We start from the raw sequence: 21,333 nt of genomic DNA, 5'->3' as shown, positions 1-21,333 counted from the left end.
TGGCATCGACTGCTTATTTTGCTCATGATATCTCTTCTAGAATTATAACACCATCATTAAAAAAATAAAAATAAAAAGTGGAATAAAGATTGGAAAAACAGTTGCTGTCAGCTCCAAGTAGTATTTGTATAAATGCAAACTTGACCAGACAAACGTAGACATTTGCAGTTGACGTTTATGGGAGAAAAAAAATCCCAACAGTATCCACTTTTATATCATCACTCGTGTTAAATGTCAAGCAGTTGAAAATACATTCAGATCACACATTTGGAACATGTCAGGTGTCCTCAGAGCACCTGTGGGGTTACATCAGACCAGATGGGTTTTGAACCGTTCAGTTTCACTGCTGACGGCGGAAAAAAAAAAAAAAAAAACAGGAGGCGAGCGAGACAGAATGCATAAAATAGTAAATTGTTTTATTCTTTTTTTAAACCATGCCACTGAACACTGACGCATACAGAGTTTGTGCCTGAATCCACACTGAGAAAAACACTTTCACACACTGTGTTACAAAGCTGTAATGAAGAGGGATTTTACTGCACACATGGCAAGAAGAACAACCCTGATTGGATACCAGGTCGAGCTTTGATCTGGCCCTGAGGTAGACAGACATTGACATAATCTAAACAATGCTAATCACATCCTTCTAGGACACATCAAATAAAAGACAGCTGCATTATCACAACATAGAAAGATCAAAGAAAAAACCCTTTTCAAACAAAAGTGCTCTATTTCTTTTGGTCCACCGAGGAAATCCATTTATAGTGCATGTTCATGTAGAATAGATACAGTGAATGTGTGTTTTCATGGCACTGAGTGTTGTTGGCTACTTAAGAAGGCATTGGTAATGCCCGCAGATGCCAAGATTTGCAAATACACACAGTTTTCATTCCAAAGATCTCAGTCCATTGTCACTTTGAAGGGAACAATTTGAGACAAGCGTGTACTTTTATTTTACATCAAAATTGCTTGGAACTTGCATCAGAGTATCAGCCACTATCACAGTATGTTGCTTCCAGTTGCAATGTTCAGACAAAGTGGATCTACATGGCAGTCTATCTTTAATTAAGTAACAATAAACAAACACCCAGAAACAACTACCAATAGCACAGACCCATGTACTCAAGCACATCAATGCTCTACTTATAAAAGAGGCACAAGGGAGGGATCTTAATCAAATCAGAGACTTATAAAACACACACATTAAGATGTTTCTCAAATCATACCAAATGTAAACAGATAGCAAATTACTGTAATACAAAAATACAACATGTTTTAAATCTATAAGGCCCGTGTTAGGCTCACATAAGGGAATAACATACCATGACAGTTTGTACATTACAGCTACACTACGACTGACGATAGCCTGCTCATAGTAATTCAATGTCAGAATTTTCTTTTTTTTTTTCCACGTTTTATAAAAAAAAACAACTTCTTTTCATCTTTTCTTCAATTTTCTCCTAGAAAATTCTTATTCTGTGATTTTTATAAGACATCTATATATAGTGGATGATAAAAAAAAAAAAAAAAACCTTCACATAAAAGCCGTTTCCAGGCTTTGTCGCATTTTTTAATTATTATTTTTTTTTTTTCAAACACACTGTTTGACCATGTAAATTTGTGATGTATTTGTTAGAAAAATTAAAACCACTGATGGATGAATAATTTTTGCAGTGGATTTAGGAAAAACAAACAAAAACAAACAGCGAAAGAGTGAGGAGAGGTAGAGCTCGCTCTACTAGAAACCATCCCGAGAGACACGGACTGTGTGATGAAAACCAGCACATATTTGGTAACAAATAAAAACAACATATAAATAGCAAAACCTATTACGAGAGGAAAAAAAACAAAAAACAAACTCAAATCGTGAGCCAGCTACCTCGAAACAATAACACCCACTGCAAGAAAGACAAGGCAATTAAAGAGATCAAGCTTATGAGGTCAAAACGTGGCAGCCATTCAAGTAAAACATGCAGAAAATAAACAACTCCAAAATAAAAAATCCAACAGCAAAAAGGGAGAGAGAGAGAGAGAGAGAAAAAAAAAACAGAAGAAGAAGAAGTCACAGGAAATTAGGAGAGAAAATGTTGCAAAGTTCAGCCAATCAAGCCTTTGTGGAATTATTTTCAACATCTACTGCACAATCATAGAAGATGACTCGAGTTGCCTGACGGTTAAGCAATCAGTCAGAATGCTGCTGCTGCACATACAGGTCAGCAGTCACAGCCGTTGTGGCATCGATTTTTAACCACAGTGGATCCATTAGAGATACAGTTTATCAAAACTGCGTGTGAGAACGAGGGAGAGAGAAACCGTGTGTGTGTGTGTTTGTGTGTTTCCGTGTGTGTTTGCAGGCAAAAAACAGTGAAGTCGTCAGGTAACTGTCGACAATTTTGACAATCAATCGATCTTTTCAGCCTCTTTTTTTTGTTTGTTTTAAGGAAAATTTCTAAATATTTACTTGTGTCTGAAAATGTGGGAGTTTTTCTATAATTGCAAACTGAATCTCTTTGGATTGGTCGAACAAAACTATTTGAAAAATGTCATCTTGTCGCCAAAATGTGCCTATTTTCGGACATTTAAAAAAAAAAATCCGACTGGTAATGAAACTCATCATTACTTGCAGCCCTAACGTGTACACACATTTCATATTCACGCTCGCATGTCTCCGTCTTCAGGTTAAAAACTGCACTATCACCTTGAATGACAACTTTACTGCAATGCACTTTTCAGTTTATCCAAAAAGAGCTTTTTTTAAAAAACCCTCACAGAAACATGTAATCCTTCAGCATTAAAAATCAGCAACACCAGAGCTACCAGCTTCTCATCCAACAGTGACAGTGTGTGTGTGTGTGTGTGTGTGTGTAGGTGTGGGCGTGTGTGTGTCTGTGCGCAAGTGTGAGACTGTGCAAGGTGTCCAAGTCCTGCTCAGACGTAACAGACATACAGGTAAGTCTTTTCTATCCTCCAGTCCGGCGGCACCTCCTCGGGCTTGTGGCCCTTCATGTGCTTCTGCATGGCGGCCAGGCTGGGGCAGAAGTCCTGGCAGATGGTGCACTGGTACGGAGACGCTCCGTTGTGGGTGCGCAGGTGTTTGATCATAGCCGAGTAGTCTCTGGACCGCTGGTGACAGAGCTTACACTCAAATGGCTTCTCACCTAAAAAATTCAACAATACAGCATTAACCTTGTAGACCTGCAGCCAGAGGCCTGCCAGGTGAGACGGGACTCACCTCTGCGTCAGTCCACTGTACTTGAAGAGCTGTGTGTGTGTGTGTGTGTGTGTGTGTGTGTGTGTACTAAAGGATTAGACCTATATCAGTTTGCCTTTACTTTGATACTAGATATTTCTCAGTCGGCGTCATCCAACAGAACTTCTTTTTTTTTTTTTCTCTCACTTCAGAGAGATATCAGATAGCAGTCAGTAAAATGTGGGGCTTTGTTGTACAATTTATTGATTTAGTTCAGTTGATCAGTAGTGTTTTTATGTAAAGTAATTTAATTAAAAGCCGCTTTGTGTCCGTATCCTTGTCCGTGGGGCAGCTAACAGCTGCAAAACAATCAAAACTTTGTGTTTCAGTCATGTATTTAGCCTCCGTTTGAATACAACTTTCAATGCTGTGCTTTCACTCATAAAATAACACATTCTTGTGGAACTTGATGCTTTTTTCAGTTGTGAGAAAGCCCTAGTTTTTAAGAAAAGCTAACTTTTTATTTTTCAGTTTTTCTTTCTGTCAGCAGTCACCTGAAATTCTAAAAGTGAGAAATGCATCAGTGTATTTCACTTCCACTTATTTCATTTTTGTCGAGGGCAGTGCTTTTTTAGCTGTAAGAAAATGTACTTTTTAAGAAAAGCTTTTTCTATTTTTCAGTGTTTCTTTTTGTCAGCAGTGACCTGAAATTCTAAAAGTCAAAAACCTTAAAAACATTAGTCTGAATCAATAATTTCTGAGTTCCTACTCTGTATGTGGGGTCTTTCCTAGAAATTTGCAAATTTTATCGAAAAGATTAAAAAAAATCTCCATAACAGTAAGGTGCTGTTTGTATTTTATTTTTTAAAATATGTAGTCAACATTGCTTGTACAGGAGTAAACTGAGCTTTTGTCAGAGGCTGATTTAAAATAGATCTAGTGATTAGTGACAGTCATGTGTTGTTGTATGTGGCATTAAATCAAATATTTTGCCCATGTTCATTGTAATCTGTCACCCAGTGCAACCGTGTGATCTACAAAGTCACCAGCTTTACCGTTTCAAATTAAACAAACATACAAAATATTGTCTTTTAGCACCATGAATACCTTAAAAAAAACCCTTGCTCTCCTGTAGTTCTTCTTCTCTGAAATCTCATCTGCATATATGCAGTAATGCCTCTGACAGCAATAGGAATGTGGCGTTAAATCCAGATATTGGCCGCGTTCCTTGCAGCATGTCGCCTAATGCAACAGTGTGATCTACAGAGCTATAACATTTAAAATCTAAGAGTACAAAATCCCCCCTTCTGACAGTATCAACACCCTGAAGCCTGCTCTCCTGTAGTTTCTCCTCCCTGGACTCTCACCTGTGTGAACACGGTAATGCGTCTCCAGCTGGTGTTTCAGGCTGAACCTCTTCCCGCAGCCGTTGCACTCGTAAGGCTTCTCTCCTGTGTGGATGCGTTTATGGCCCCTCAGCGTGCCGTCATCTCTGAAGCAGCTCCCGCAGAATTCACACTCAAACGGGTGATCGCCTGAAAGCACAATCGTGTCACAACAGCAGCCACAACATCGACGTCGCCCATTATCATGAGAAGCTAACTTTATCCCCGGCACGACATGGCGCGGCGCATATGTAGCTGCATAGGTCAAACAGTCGCGCAGGCCTTTTCTGCACATGCATATCAAGTAGGGAAATAATGTGCTTTCAGACGTCGCTAATGTTATGACATGAGGACACTCCTCTTGGCTGTCTGCTAATAGCTAATAAAAGCCCTCCAGGCATGTGCTGCTCTGTTCTCTATACTGTAGTTAATCTATTTCTCTCCTAGGCTGAGGGTTTGACTCATCTCCAATGACCTATGTGCCTCATTATCTCAGTGTCCACAGCAACAGCCAAGTCAGAGGATACATTGCTCTCCTCATTACAGGCCGATTCTCCTCAATCCCCCACCCCACTGTGGAGCAGATGACATTTACAAAATGTTACTTCCAAGCAGAATGGCATACAAACAAGATACGCTGCCATGGCCAAAACTCCCTTCACTTCTGTCTCTTCACATCAATTATGTATTTCTCCCGTCTAGACATCAAGCCGTCCTGACAGCTGGGAGTGTTATTTAAGGTAAAAGAAGAAAGGGGGACATCTTTTCAGTAAATATCTCTCCGTCTCCTGCGGCACTAAGACTCACCCTCGGTAGAACACACAGACAAGTCATTTCCATTTGCTTTTCCTTCAATATTTATTTGGGTTTCCTCTATCATTTTGGGTGAACCACACTAGAACTGACAGCCGTGAATTGCAGAGGCCCAAAGGCTGTCTAAGAACCCAAAATATAAACAGGATGAAATTGCCCAAAATATGCACCGGCCATAACGGTACAGTGCTGTCATCAGAGAGGTGAGTCATCTTATAGAGAAGGAGGAAGGAGGGTGGGAGAGGATGCATGCAAATTGACTAAAACCTTAAAGCCAATAACCTCAGGAAATTAACCCAAATACAGAAATAAGTACAGCTGCCTTTGTCTCTTTTCCAACATATGCATGCGTTTCACACCGACATGTGCGCGTCTTTCTGACAGGAGGTGACACCGTAGACGAACGATAGCGACGGTTCAAACGGTCCGCTTCTTACCCGTGTGCGAGCGCAAGTGTCTTTTGAGGGTAGTGTGGCTCGGAAAGGGGCGCTCGCAGTGGCTACAGATGTAGCTGTGCATGCCTGCGTGGACCTCCATGTGCTGCTGCAGGGCCTTCTGGGTCTGGAAGCGCTTTGCACACAGCAGACAGAACACCGCCATGTCAGTCCCTGGAGAATGCACAAGACACAGACGCACAGTTATTTCAGTACCATACACAGACAGGGCCTTAAGTGGGGAAACTGGGTCACTTCAACTTTGTGTGAGTCCTCTGAGGGAAAAGCTTCTTTCAAAGAGCAAGTGCCTCTACCTAAACTAACTCCCCTAAAAGCCCAGAGGCACTTTCAGCTGTGAGTCTTTATACGCTCTATTTTAAACCATGAAAGTCATTGTTTTCTTTAAGAATTTCCCACACAATGCACAGCATGCCAATCACACAATCAATGGCTCCTTCCTGGTGTCTTAGATGTGTAATTATTCTCTTCATTCCCCATCAGGAGTCAGCTCCAGCCTGTAAAGTCCTCTGCCTCTGTGCTCAAAGAGCAGCTGATAGTAGCTCCACCCTAAATGATGCCTACACTATGCGCTCTGTGCAGAATGTTAAGTAGTGATATCAAGCCATTAAAGGCAGGACTGCAGGAAAAAACACAATCCAGTTTAATCCTGTGTGTGACCTGGCATCTCTTTGGGGCTGCTTTCCTGTTGCACAGAGTGTGGAGAGGAATACAGATAGGGAGACGCTGGCAGGGTAGTTTAAGTCAAAATGGCTATGTGAAGATCCATTGGCTGTCATACAGTCAACACTTGATCTACAGGCTGTGTACGCCAGCACTCAAATCCATTCTGGCATTCACACCGAAGCAAATTCATATGTGCGGTAAGACTGAGGGACTGGTTAATCAGCGGCATTGGACATAATGTGCATGTCCTGGAGAGTGAGGCTTTAATGTGAGATTATGAGGTCCTTATTTCTCTGTCTGCTCAGGTTGCAGATCATTTACAATGCTAGCAGGTCCCATTGCTCCTGACTCAGATTCAATCAGACATCTCCAGCGGAGGATCATTAGTAAACAGAGGACTGTGCCAGCACTTCATTGGAATTCAAGTGGGGTTGCTGTGTCGCATTTAAAATGCAGTCTGATGAGGTCCACTAAATCAAATCATTTGTTACTGTTATTGAAGTGCCTTGAGGCAACTGGCAATTAAATTGGAATTAACGCAGGGAAAGGGATACAGCACACTCATACTAAGAGGGAAGAGTGTCAGACACTTGCTTTAGGTTCAATCAAGTTAACAGACAAGCCTGTTCAAAAGAAGAAAGAAAGAGAAACAAATCAAGCAAATTCTCGGTGAAACTCGAAAACATTCACCGAGTATTGTTTAGTAATCCACGTATCACTATTTGCTCAAACAAAGCCAGACACTTTTTCTCAGACGTAGAATTTCACGGCTAACTGCAGCGTGGCACGTACGTACAAAGTCTCTGCTTTGAAACCGTGAACCTCATTTTTAAAAATCCTTTCCCCCCGCCTCAAAAAAACAAAAAGAAAAACAGCACTAATAGAAGTGATCATTTGTAATCATTAACAGAAAGATGGGATGAAAGACATTCCCTGATCTTAGCAGTCCTACAGGGAGGCGATCCAGTGGAATGAACTGCACCTGTTCAGAGGCTTGAGCCTGTGGACTTGTGCACAAAGGGCACACAATGAGGTTCAGGCCCTCATTGACCAAGCCCATTAGTCATAGGCTCCTCACGCAACTCCTACAATCCCTGTCTTTATGCTGTTGCCTAATGACCAGAGCCCTTTCTCACCCGCGGATCACAATATTTTAGTTGTGGACAAAAGGCCGTCCATTCTCAACGCCTCTGCGCCCTCCCCTCTTCCCTGATCCGCTGACCATACAGGAAATCCTTTCACCGTCTCACCAGCTTCACTTTCTGCCTGAGTCATACCTAACTAATGCCAGCTCACTGTGTGCACCGTGCAGCAGCGAAGTCTGGATAATGATCAATCTAAAATGGCTAAAGACATTTAAGAAGCACAGAACGCAGTCTCTGCATGACCCGCGATGTGAAGCCACTTTAACCAGTTTCACTCGTAATATCGGCTGCAGCCAGCAGGGGGAGTGCTTTCTGTTCCAATGTGTCCATGTTACTGAAGCTGCAGGCAGAGCTGAATAGCACATTATCCACCTTGTAGATACTTCAAAGCTACTTTAATTATCCTCTCCCAACTCTCTCTTTATTAACCATCATATATAGCACATGCCTGTTACAATGCAGCTTGCATACTTTTTGTGTGCAAGCTGCTCTGAAAGTTTTAACATCCCACTTTCTCTGTGGAGCTAAACCGTTACTCCCTGACACACTCTTAGACGCTCACAGATGTATAACCTGATCTTTCTGTCACCAACAATACCGAAACTTGTGAAAAGAAATATGACAAATATTCTGTCACAAGACTCTCACTCTTGATCTCAGGTTGATGCTCAGTGACAACAGCTCAGCAGTCGTTTTCGGTTTTATTCTGCGCAACTGACGCTGGAAATAAAAATACCAAATCATATCTTGAAGTGTAAACAAAAAACCCTTTTGGAGGCACGGAAGTGTTTGTATGTGTTAGTGGAGGCATTTCGCCTCACTGCGCTCTGTTAACTTTTCAAACAAAAAGGATTTGCGGTCATAGAGTTTTCCAGTAAGCTTTGGTAATAAGTGCAGAGGAGCTTCTTTATGAGAGAATAAGCCCTAAAGTTGGCTGTCATTGCCCCCTGCTTTCTCACCCTTAACCAGACAATAGGCCTGGGATTTAGGTTTTAAGGCAGAGGATGACCCCTTGACCTTTGGCCCTCAATGGGGTAAATACCATGTAATCAATGGTATTTCTCAAAGGCTGCAGAGTCGACGGAGCATTGTGTTTAGTGGGCGGGAGCTTTAACAGTGGGGAATAATGATTTACTTTTAAGCAATTCTGCTACGAGGCAGAAAATATAAACATTATATGACTAGTCTAATGCACAATTAGGTTAGGAACTGATGACAGTTTGAGGTTGTTGCGCTATTGCAGCGTATCGCCACTAAGACGATGTGTACGCTCATGTGATTTAACATGGTCTGCCTTCATACATCTGCCACTTATTCAGTCCAACTGAGGTGGGAGCCAGCCAGGCTCTCACGCTGCCTAAGAAACAAAACCATGTGTCTAGGCAACCAGATAGGATCATGGTCCTTGTTGGGGTGAAGTGTTCAAGCTAATCCCTTCATTCACAAATAAGCGCAGCCTGTTTCTTTTCAAGCGGCAAACAAAAGTTTTCCCACCCTGAGAATCTGGGAGTAAACCCACTGCAAATTGAACAAGAGATTGTATCGGTGATGACCGCAAATCTGTATAATTTCTTCTGTGTTAATCTTAACTTCCGTGTCCCGAGAGCATCGATTAAAAACGATCGGTTTGTGAGTAATCCCAGTTTTTGCATTCGCTGGAATATGTGGAAAATGGAGCATTTAACTCTAACAGCAATGTAGAAAATAACCGGCGTCGTGTTTTAGAATTTGATCTGTTTGTTTCGGTAAATTGTTAATGACAGGTCGGCGCTAAACAAATCACCTGCTGCTGTCAAAACAACAGGGAATTTCACACAGATTTCACAGTTTACAATATTACATCAACGCTGCTCATGTCCACCAGTATGCAGTGTGAAGGCACTATGTAAACCGTGTCCCCGGGCCACGCTCGGCGCATACGCAGAGTCTGCTGGCACACTGCTATCACCCGGTTAAACATACAGTCATGCAGGCCAGATTACGTGCAAGACCTCACACGACCCTGTGCGTTCACGCTACTGTATGCAGACAGCTCCCCGTGGATGCTGCGACTCGAGACGCACAGACACAAACACTAACAGTACCTTAAACAACCCCGGGCGCTCATCAGTAGACCGCTAATCTACCCGAGTGAGGAACAACCGGCTCAATAATTAATGCAACAAGAGATACGTTGCTCGTGTTTAACCACCATTCCGTGGACCGGTTCATTCAGGTCACACGCTGTTCCTTTTGCCTGGATTCCTAGAATGTTTACCCTATCTTCTGTACCTATTTATTATATTTCACTTTACATGAAATGGCAGGGCATCCCGGAGGTCTTTGTGTATCATTAACAGTCAGTGCAAATAAATACCGGGGGCACAATGGCCAAACAGAGCACAGTTCAGCTCAGTTTAAGGCTTATACGAATTACAACTGGGTATTAACAGGAGGGTGCAGCATGATGACAGACACGCAATTAAGCGAGCTAAAAGGTCCGCATTAAGAAGGATGCATTAGAAAGCCCGGCCTGTATCTGAATAGACTACAGGACTGTTTAATTAGGGTTTGGACAGAAGGTAATATTATTCACTTGATGAAGCAGCCTGTAATGTGTGGAAACAGTGCAGCTGCTGTGAGTACACAAAGCCAGCACTCTTACGGCCTTTTCCTGAGGGCAAGGTGGCGAAATGGTCAGCCAGCACGGTTCCAAGCATATACAGTCAATTTCTGTGCGTGCTGTAGATAAGCCACACTCTTGGGGTTGTTGTTTTTTTTTTTTTTTTTCCTAAAATTGAAAGCTCGGTGCCCCAGAGCCTCAACTTGCTGTGATGAAACAAACCCCTTTGTTGTGAGAGCAATTCGGAGACATATCCATTCTTTTATTTTGGGCACTGACAAGTAGGTCAGAGGAGACTATTACAGTGCTGTGGTGAGGAGTAAACAGCAGCACATGATGTTGTTTTCCTCTCAGTCCTGGCATCCAACACCAGCAGCAATCCTCTTGCCCTCAGGAAGTCCTCACATACCCCCTACCCCCTTCCCTTCCCACAGTTCAGCCCGCCCCCAAACTCTCTCCCCACACCCCCCCTCCACCTCCCTTTACCCTCCTCTTTGATCTTTAACTTCAGCAACCCACGGCCGTTCACCTCTGACATATCAAAATGGCTAAAGAGACTTTCACTGTAAGCTAGTCTTGCAGCCAGTGCTGCCAAATTGCCTCAGAGTAAGGTCTCCCAAAAGTAGCATTATTTCCCGTCCAGAGGAGGTGGACAGCAGCGGTGCAGCTGCTGAGGTCTGACAAGTGTTAATCTGCTAAGAGGAAACTCATTTGGCTCACTGGTTATGCCACATGGCAAATTGAAGCCGAGGCTGCGTGATCGGCACTAAAAAAAAATCCCTCCGGTGCTTTTTAGAGGAAATAAAACCCAGGTGCTTTTTTTTAAAGAACGGCGTAAATCTTTGCGTCAAGTTGAAGCATTTCCCCACATAACCTCAACCCAGCTGATTAGATTACCTGTAGCTGTACGCTGTGAGGCCTACAATAAGAAGCAGTAAAAAAAAAGAAAAAAAAAGGGTCATGCGTCACAGTCGACCGAGCTGAGATCATGACAAAATGAGAGAGTAATGCCCTTGCATACCCTGCCTCCGGACACACTGCCAAGCTGAAACTGAGCTCTGGATGTTTACAACTCACGTAGAAGAGGGTAGAAACTTCTGGGCATCGTTAACACCCCTCCATGTCCACATCCATTAACTATTCATACTGTGTGTGCCACCTGGAGTTACAGTTACGTGCCAATGCTCCTGAGAGGGTTATCACCTTTCTCGGACAGTAGCAGAAAAGGTGTGGATCCAGACACTGTCAGGCAAATGTACGGTTTGACAACAATAGCGCTTTAATATACTGGTGTTAGACAATGGATTTATGTTGAAATCAATAGGAATGTATTACTTTATAAGCATTAATAAACTAATTACTGGCAGCTTATGCTTGAGAGGTATGTTTTATTAATGCAAAATACTGATTTTAGTGCTTTTCATTCCATCAATTGTACACGTCCTCTTCCTCGTTTTCCTTTTTTTTTTTCTTTCCGTACAGCACTTTCTAACTTTTGATAATGACTTCACCTCCTCAGGCAGGTTGTTCTAAAACTCTAACAGCCCAGATTGCAAATCGCCATCCAGGTTTGTGAAACTACTCAGCCAAAGAAAAAAAAAAAATCTATCAAGAAAAAAATATTTTGACTCATCCTCATGCCAACTGTTAATGCCAGACAGTCACTGGGTGAGAAACAGGATGTAATACAAACATTTTCTTGATTGGAGATCATTGAAAAAAATAAAAAAAAGCAACACACACAAAAGGTGTTCGCGTTGTTGTTGTTGTGAGTGTGTGAGGTAAATAATTTCACAACCGCTTGTCAGGAAGGAGCGGCGGATAGTATGTCTGTGGAGCTGCAACGCCGGCTCTGTGGAGCTGTGGCAAAGTGGCATGCAGTGGGTACGGATGCCAAGAGATATTAGTGGGTGATATGTGAGAGGGCCTCCCACCTCCCTGTTGATAAATTATGGAGCATCATGACAGGAACAGTTTAACCCAGCCAGCATGACAAGCAAGTTTAGACCCATGATCACAAGTCCCGCAGTCACGGCTTACTCAACAGCTCAATGCCGGCTGCCCAGGTTAAACAGAACGCGCGTCGTGTCGGTGCACATGCGTTACAAAAGTACCTGTGTGCGTTTGCCTGTGGGCCTCCAGAGCATCCTCCGAGGAGAACGTCGCTCCACACTGATCACACACCAGCGCCTCCGCGGGAGCTGTGGACGAAATCAAATTTGTGTCTCCGTCAGACATAAACGCAAACTTGTGTGTTTTTGTAATTGTAGAGTAAGTCAGTTAATTTAGCATTTAGAGAGAGCTGTGGAGAGGAAAGGAGAAAAAAAAAAGAAAGAAAAAAGAAAAGCAACAAGAGCAGGAACAAAGGCGCGCCGTTTGAAAAGTCACCAAAGAGCCTCGCTTGTCACACACTTGTGCTTTTCAGGTGTTAACACAAGGAAGCAAATGCGCGGAGTACAATGGAGCAGAGGAAAGCGCCATAAAAACACAACTGGGGACAAACAAAAGCACCAGACAGGGTGCAATGGCCCTTCTTCTTGACAAAAAAGAGGCGAGCTGAAGAGTTTTATTTACCGTGCCCTGTTATCAGGCACTGAACAGTGAGCAGACTGTCTGCCTGAGAGGCCACAGAAGGACTGGGTGTTCTCTCTACAGCAGACGCTTCCCGCCTGCGGCACATCCCTTTATCAAAAAAAAAAAAAAAACACTTCAGAGTCAACACCCCAAATCCCATCGCATACACTGTAACTACAGTTCCCAGTTCACCTTTGGAATGCCCTTGTCTATTCTGATGAAGACATGAAAGAGACAAGTATGCATACTGCTTGCAGAAACGTTCGCTCCTTGTTCTGCACTCACCTCACACCTGCACAGACAGACACATAGGACAGATATGCACACACACACACACACACACATTCTCTCTGTCTCTCACACACACAGCTGTTTGGATGTGGGTTGGCTCTCACAGAGATGTAAATCGGTTGCAGATCCATACTGGCCCAGGGCTCATTCACTGATCTATTTTCTGCTCAGCTGGCTTTAAATGAAGTTAAAATGACTCATTAAAACACCCACAAGCTTTGGGAACTCTGAGCGCTACAGCCTAAATGTGGTCCTCTTTCAACTCTTACGATGCCTCTATACACAGACACTGTGCCACTGTTCCCAGTGCTGCACACAAATAACAAAAAAGCCCCAATCTGTTCATTTCTAAAAACAACAATTTTTGAAAACAAACTGTTACAGTTTTGGAACGGTGCGTTTTGTTACGCAGCACAAAAATAAAAACTTGGTTTGGGGAGTAGTCTTGCATAGTAGTAACAGTGAAACAGTGTTGTAGATCCTGATGTTGTGTGACGCTGTCCAGTGCGGTGTGTTGTGTTGTGTGAGATTGTGTGATAAGGGAAGAAGAGAACATAGTGCATTGTCTTGTGCAGTCAAAGGCACGGAGTGTGCTCTCATCCATAAACCATCAAACTGTCTCCAGACGCGGCTGCAATCGTCCTCCATCAAAACACTTTGTCTGGCATACCAAAATAAGAGCCAGCATCGAGCTGAATACCAAATCAGCCCATTAGAGCAGTGGAGCACTCGCTCCTTAGCAACCAGCGGGATCTAAGGCTGCTATACCGAAATACACAGTGACAAAGAAATGAGATCCACATCTCTCTCCTTTTTTTTTTTTTTTTTTGTAGTATTATGGGTTGACACATTGGGATGGGGAGAGTTTATGCAAAAATTCAAATTAGGTTAAAGGTGCTGCTGTTATTGATGTCACTGCGAATTGAAAATCAAAGCGTGTTGCCGAGGTCTGTGAGTAATGCGAGGCAATATTTGTGTTTAGGGTGGCAGAGGGTATAGAGGAGTCACAAAAAAAAAAAAAAAAGGCACGACTCAGGTGAAGTTTAAAGAGGCAGATTCTCTCTCATCTGTCAGCAGTATGTCATTCCCGAACAATCCTCAGAGAGCAGGCGGAGAGGACAGGGACTTCGCCTTGTCTGTACACATATTCCGACTGAGGTTTCTGTTTCTGTTTTAGTTTCATTTTTAGTCCCTGATCCTCCTACCCCCCCTCAACCCTCCCTCCCCACCCTCTCCTCCCTCCCCTCCCTCCTCTTCCTCTATTTTGGATAAAGTAGCTGGGAGAGCAGTCAGGTCTGATTAAGTCTGCATTTGGGTACAGTGTGTTCCTGGACACACATCTGCGAGCGAGCCATCACACACGCTTCGGAACACTGGCAGAACACCCAGGCCTGCCGGCAGCTGATGATGTCATCACTCAGAAGGGGCAGAGCTGGCGAGCTGCCAGAGTCTCCGAAAAAACACAGAAACGATTCAAACGGAGGGAGAGACACGGAGAGGAGAGAGGGGAGGTACATAGACCTAAGCATGGAAAAGAAAGCATGATCCAAGTATTCGGAGCAGCACTAACTGGTATGGCAAGAGGGGGACCAGGGGAGGGGAGGGGGTGCAGCGTGAACAGGTGCATTTGAAAAGGCTGCACTACTGTATCAAGAGGGTTAATCAGCACCCAACGCTCTGAGGCGAGAGTTACTTCGTACCTGTGTGAGACAACATGTGCATCCTCAGACGCATGCTGTCCTGGAAGTGTTTGCCACAGTATTCACAGCCGTTGCCCTTCTCCTCATTATGCAGCCTCCTGTGGAAAGACAAACACTAATGTGAGCGTGTTAACAGAGGCAGGAACAGAGCGAAGAACGCACTCGCGACAATAAAAAGTATCTCGTTTCTGCGCCTTTTTTTTTTTTTTTTTCCTTTTCCTGTAAGGTCTCCCAAACCTAGAAGCATCATTGTCCTCGTAACAAGAGGAGCATGTTTTAATTCCGGCAAGAATCCCTCGCTGAATGCAGCATCATTAGTGTAAGAGGCCCTTGGAGTTGTGAATCACAACGCATGAATGCTAAAAGAACACAGACAATAGGATATCTGGCTAATTTCAGAGTGCAGACATACGCGTGCCTCCACCCGCCAGCACTGCAAGACACTGGGCACGCACTCAAACACACACACACACAAGCAGACACACAACTGCGCGCACAAACCCACATCCCCGGCATAATATGAGCACACACATACACTTCTCCTGTAACTGCAATGAAAAGGAGAAAAGAAGATGATTCGCTGAAGCTCCGCCAGCAGCAAAACCTATCATATCATATCACACACATCCGAGCATGCGAGGCATCTGTACTGTTATCCTTACATCACCCCCGCTAACAGCAGAGCAAATGGCCTAAAAAGAGTCTGCGGTTAAACACACTCTGGTCACGAGACGCAGACGAACACACATGACATCGACCGTTCATGTCGTGAAGTAAAGGTGTCATTTCGGAGCTACGTTTTTTTTTTTTTTTTTTTGGCTTTTTGCTCTTCAAGTTTTCCCCCCAAACCTCCGTCGCAGACAATCTACCCTCCACATTCATGCGAGACTCATTAGTTTTTATTCCTGGTATCCCGGCAGTTGAGACGTCTGAGGTGTGAACAATATATTTTCTTCTTTTTTTTTCTCACCACTGTCATCTTTTCAATCAAAGGGATAATTACAGAGTGTCCTGATGGCCTAGGGGCTTAAGTCACTGACCATGAAATCACGATGTTTCCAGTTTGAGTCCAGCTGGGGACAATTATTGCATTTCATTTTCACTTCATTCCCCTTCTTCCTCCCCTCATTTCACTGTCACTGATACAATAACGGTAAATTATTTGGAGTTAATTTAAGAATAATGACAACACGAGCTGCCTTCCAACACGAGTCCAAAAAACAAAGACAGTTTGATTTATTAGCAGATCCTTTTTTCTTTTTTTTTTATAACAAGGGTTTAATTATTTGAGGAAAATATGTAATTTAGATATTTATCTGAATAATTTTTCAATATTTTTTTGGGTGTTGACTGTGTGACAGATTTGAAGCATGTGATGGAGCGTCACCACATCAGACACAATCGGAGGCACACAAGCAGGACGGCATGAATTTGTATAATTAGTTTAACCCTGGGTCAGACGTGCTGCATGACATATATCCTAAATTGCAGCTTTTTCAATTTGCTTAAATGCATTGTTTTGAATTCCAATTTAAAAATGCTTAATTGTTTAGCACTATTCACAACATGGAAAACTCCTGTAACCGTGCAGCTTTCAGTTTGACAGGCATCACCTGTAATTTTGGGATTCAAATTACTCTATTTTATTTTTATTTTCTGTAGTTTGCAAAAGAAAAACTGTGCCAGGAGAGACTTCTTGAACAACACTAGAAAATGTCAATCTTCAGGCCAGGTGTATGCTCAGTGACCTGGTTACACACCTACAGCAACTTCATTACATCCTCAAGCAGTGCCACCAATGCAGCTTCTTCAACCTGCGGACATCCGCCTGTCTCCATGAGTAAGCAGCGCGCATCACTAAATATCCCACAGGATGCTCCGTTTCAACAGAGCTCTGGAGTGGCACGAGGCTGAAATGTCAGCCACAGGCGCGAACTGAGAAAGGCTGTGATCCTAATCATGGGTTAGCTGCACATTAAGACTTTGAACTCGCAAGATTGCCTTGTTTCTGCTGATTAGTGGTGAGTCAAATACTGCCAAGCACGCACAATTAGAAACATCTGCAATCAAGTTAATGAGAGTTGTCATCGTGCTAGTTGGTAAGTTTTTTGGTTTTTTTTCGCGTACAATGACAAAATACAATCTGACAAGCTCATAAATAAAGTAAAAATAAACAAAAAAAACCCCAAAACAAACAACAACAACAAAGCGATCCGGGAAGCAGAAGTTATCCATCATCTTGCTGAAGCGTCCAGCCTGGTCCCTGCTGAGAGGCTCCTCTCTGCTGATGCAAAGGAATGCATATCAAATAGCCGGGGAGACAGCCTGTTGTGTGAGGCACACTTCAGCGCAAATAATCAAACAGAATTCGGAAAATAAGGCTTTGTAAATAACAGCATTATGCGACACCAAGGCCTCTTTATATCAAACCCCCCTCACAAAGACCCGATTCAAAACTTCCCCTACACGTCTCACTGTTAAGACATGAGAGCAGGTGTCCCTGAGAATAAATTAACATATTTGCTGTTGCTCCTTCCAGCTTTTAACTCGCGTAGTATTTTAGCATCACAGAATATAGATAAATAAATAAATAATAATTCCGAGGACTGAGAAAACAGTTCAATTGAAGAGACGTGCGTCCAGAATAATCAGATGTTGCACACAAGCACACGTCCACCTGCACATCCATCTTTTATTAAACACACTTTGTCAGCAGACATGTTTAGCAGCAGTGTTTTCTCCTCAGCACAAGCACACATTTCCTTTTAGTTTCATTACTAAAAATCTAAATCAATTAAAATATACAGAAAAGCTACAGGAGAGTGTAAAAAAACAGAGAAAAGAAGGGTTGTTGTGCATGTTACCTGTGCTGCTCTATCGCCTGCCTGCTGTGCAGCTGAAGCCCACATTCGCCACAACACTGCTGGCCTTGAGTCTGGCCCTCGTGCCTCATCCCCGCTGCAAACTGGCCCAGCCGGCTCAGGAGCTCCCTGTGCAGCAAGCCCTGGTGCAGCAGACCGCTGTAGGCCCTCGGGTCCAGCGGCACGCCCAGGGACGGGGCCACCGAGACGGACACCGGCAAGCCCTCCCCTGTGTGGTTGGAGGGCACCGAGTAAATGGAGGCCAGGTGTTTGTCAGCGATGCCGGGGAAACAGTCAAGAGTGTTCGCCACCACTTGCCCTCCTTCTTCGGGGCTCGTGTGCAGCTCTCTGGCGCTGGTGATCACGCTGCCTCTCAGGGGCGTCCCCGGGCCCTCTTCTCTGGGCTGGTCTGACATGCAGCTTCCCTCCCCGGCGCTGGAGGATCTGCCCTCGTAGCCGTTGGCGTCGTCCACCTGCATGCGCTCTGATTTGATGCTTCTGGCAGGATCCAGGGACGAGTCCTGGGACAAGTCTAGGCTCTGACCCTGCTGCTCCATGTCGACCTCAGTGTCCGTCTTGGGGCTCGATTTGGGAGCCCCTTCGGACTCTGGGCCGGGGGAGCTCCTCTCCGTCATGTGGTAGAGCGCCAGGTGGTGCAGGGCCGTGGGAGTGGTGCGGGTGGGTCCGTCCTGTATGGAATGCTTCTTAGACATCAGCATGTGCCTCCAGTGCCTGGCCCGGCTGTGGTCGCTGTGGTCTCCGGAGGTGTGATTCTTCACCGCCACCTCTTCGCTCTCCTCCGCCTGGATGGTCTCCAGCACCTTGAGGCACTGCTCCTCCAGGTACTCGATCTCCAGGATCTCGGCGGCGTACAGCAGGTCGTCCAGGTCTTCGGCCGTGGCCTGCAGCGAGGCGGTGTAGGCGTACTCCAGGATCTGCTGGAAGGTCTTCGGGGACAGGAAGTCGAGGGCGTAGCGCAGGCTGCTGCGGTGGAACAGGATCTCGAACATCTTGCTGGTGCAGGCCAGGACGGTGCGGTGCGCCGGGAACTCCTGGCCGTCCACTGTGATGATGACGTCACACAAGGTACCGGTCAGACGCATCTGATTGGCCCGCTGCAGGAGCGTGCTGGAGTGAGTGGGGTTGTGGAGCTGGAGCACACCCATGTTTGTCAGACCCGTATCCACTCGGACCTTTGCTGTGGCCACGCATGAGGTGTGGCTGTCCTGCCTGCTTCACTTGCCTTCAGCCGGTTGTGGGTCTGTGGGAAAGTGTGTAATCATTAGAGCCCTTTTCACAAACAATATGACATAAAAGGCAGTTAATTACACTCCTTTTTATCCATCAAAAGGAATATTTTTCAAATGTGAAATATAAACCCCCCCTCTTACCCACCCCCCCACGTGATTTCTTCAAGGGTTTTATTTGATGCACCCCTACATGTTTATGTATTTTAATTAAGAAGCAAAGGCAGACAACAGGTCGATAAGCGCAAAGCAACAGTTTCCATTGCAGGTGATTAGTCTGAGGTCTCGTTCAGAGCGGTCACGTCGCTGTAATAACGTCTGCATACTGAGAGGTGACGGTTCAATTTATCAAGCTCCTCACACACACTCACACACACTCACACACACACACACAGATCCGTGCCCTCAACAGGTAGGCCCGCTATTAACAAACGCCTTCAAGGGCTGATTAGTTCATTTAGGCTGCGCACGTCCATGATTAGATGCGTTAAAGACAATTAAGCCGCAGCTGCTAAAAATACCTCAATAAGTTCCCCAAAAACTACCAAAATGATGGAAGCAGGGGGAGAGGGGGAGAGGGGGAAAAAAAGAAGCGGAATCCAGTTTTTTTTTTCCTCTACTATATTTAAAATACCCTGAATGATGTTTAGGATGATGTTTGGGGATCACTCAGCAGCAGTGATGCTGACAGGCTGCATCCTCAACTAACCGCAACATCAGAGCGCATCAGGTGCAGACGCGCAAAAAAAAAATTATTATCCAAAAAAAAAGAAAAGGGGGGAAAAAAACCGAAAAGACATTGCGACAAATTAACCCTCAGTGCGCGCTTATTTACTGTCTGCACGTCTGTCTCTCTGAGGTGGAAACGTCCGAAAATAAAAGACCCAGTTTGATCTAAAATAGATGTCACGGTGAACTGAACAGTCTGCGTTCCAGTCAAATCAAGTTTGTGAAAATCCGAAAGCAAGACTGCGGCCGAACTTGGGTTTCATTTCCACGTGTCTGCCGTCAAAAGCAACCAAGAATAAATAATCTAAGAATCCGACAGACAACTGGCTTTATCCAAATATTAATTATTAAAATTAGTCTGGGACCGAAAAGTAGTTCATCGGAGCGGAATCCGGCTGGAAACGAGATCCTGAGGAGAAAACGAGAATAGTAAAAATGAAAACAAAAAAAAACAAGAGGTTGTCACAGCTGATCTTACCTGCGTCTCCTAACCGTCCTCCGCTGATTATCCAGGCAACATCATGCTTACAACATTTCACAGTACCCGCTCCAAACTCAGTCCTGCTCCAAGTAAGCAAATCACCAGCCAAGACACGACGGTCAAAGCGGCGGGGAGACAAGCGCACCGCCGACTGGAGCCTTCACAATAAAAGCCCGGCCTGAGGAAACCACGTGTTGACGCGGGGAGACGATAAGAGAGATGGGGGGGAAGAGAGTGTTGGATCAAGGAAAACACACAAAAAATACTGATCAAGAGGATATTTGTAGTTGGTGGATGATTGCACGTTGTATGTTGCAACCACGTTTTTAAAAAGAATAATAGGAGGTTGGTTTCTAAAGCCCCTTTCAGACTCTGTTCAGTTAATCTGACTGAAACCAAACCTGTAATTTCATGTCTGAATGAGCACCCTGATCACTTTCCCCGAAAAGTTGTGAAGGGAATCTGACTGGGGTGGATTAGTTAGCATCATCAGCAATACTAGAGCTCAAAATGACATCAGTAGTTTCAGTAGATGCATGTTTTTGACTTGATTATAATAAATGTTTTTTTTTTTTCTTAAGTATCACTGCATAATTGTTGCGTCATGATGTTTTTGGCTCCAATCATTGGTCAACTTCAGTCAGAATAATAGTTTTAGACGATGGCGGCAATAGAGTCCAACTCAGGTAAATGCAAAAGTTTCTAAAGACTTTAAATTGTCATGGAACACAAAGGTGGTTCGTAAACTTCCTCTTGTGTCCGAAATCATTCACTCATTCCCTATCACTATATAGGGACCACTATGAAGTGAACTATGTAGGGAGCACATCGGCAAAGTAACATCTTGGACACTACTCAAGCTATTAATAACGTCGCTCTCTAAATTACTTACATTATAATGACGAGTTTCCGCGCTCTTGTTTATAGTTCGCATTTCCTTTTGTGCCATGCATGATGGTCCATATTGCTCGGTTAGTCACCATCGGCTGTACACTATTTTTCATGGTGGATTATGGGATGTTTTGAGTGGTACTATATAGGGTGTGTAAGGTAACATTCAGACAGCACTACCAAATGGCGATCGGTAGTGGCTGATTTCGGACACGGACTTTTCCAAAAAGTTTTTGTTCTGTTTTAGCTATTTTCTTCTTTCTTGTAACCCTTCCATCAGTATTTTTTTTGTTGTTGTTTTCCTTC

At 44.1% G+C, this 21,333-nt stretch overlaps 1 protein-coding gene across 1 annotated transcript; it reads right to left on the bottom strand.

The window, feature by feature from the left end:
- Positions 1–395: 395 nt before the first annotated feature.
- LOC103356479 (zinc finger and BTB domain-containing protein 16-A-like) lies at positions 396–20,213 on the bottom strand. The gene is made up of 7 exons (XM_008280633.1): positions 20,134–20,213; positions 17,683–18,940; positions 14,819–14,916; positions 12,368–12,454; positions 5,826–5,996; positions 4,558–4,725; positions 396–3,158 (listed from the first exon to the last, which is right to left on the bottom strand). The coding sequence occupies exons 2-7, from the start codon at positions 18,843–18,845 to the stop codon at positions 2,929–2,931; spliced, it is 1,917 nt and encodes a 638-aa protein (XP_008278855.1). The 5' UTR covers positions 18,846–18,940; positions 20,134–20,213; the 3' UTR covers positions 396–2,928.
- Between the last annotated feature and the right edge of the window lie 1,120 nt (positions 20,214–21,333).

The sequence above is a fragment of the Stegastes partitus genome, unplaced genomic scaffold (genome assembly GCF_000690725.1).
Source record: "Stegastes partitus isolate 25-593 unplaced genomic scaffold, Stegastes_partitus-1.0.2 Scaffold204, whole genome shotgun sequence".
Taxonomy (NCBI): domain Eukaryota; kingdom Metazoa; phylum Chordata; class Actinopteri; family Pomacentridae; genus Stegastes; species Stegastes partitus.
Note: the sequence above shows the minus strand (reverse complement) of the source record. Positions and strands in the feature narration are given on the sequence as shown.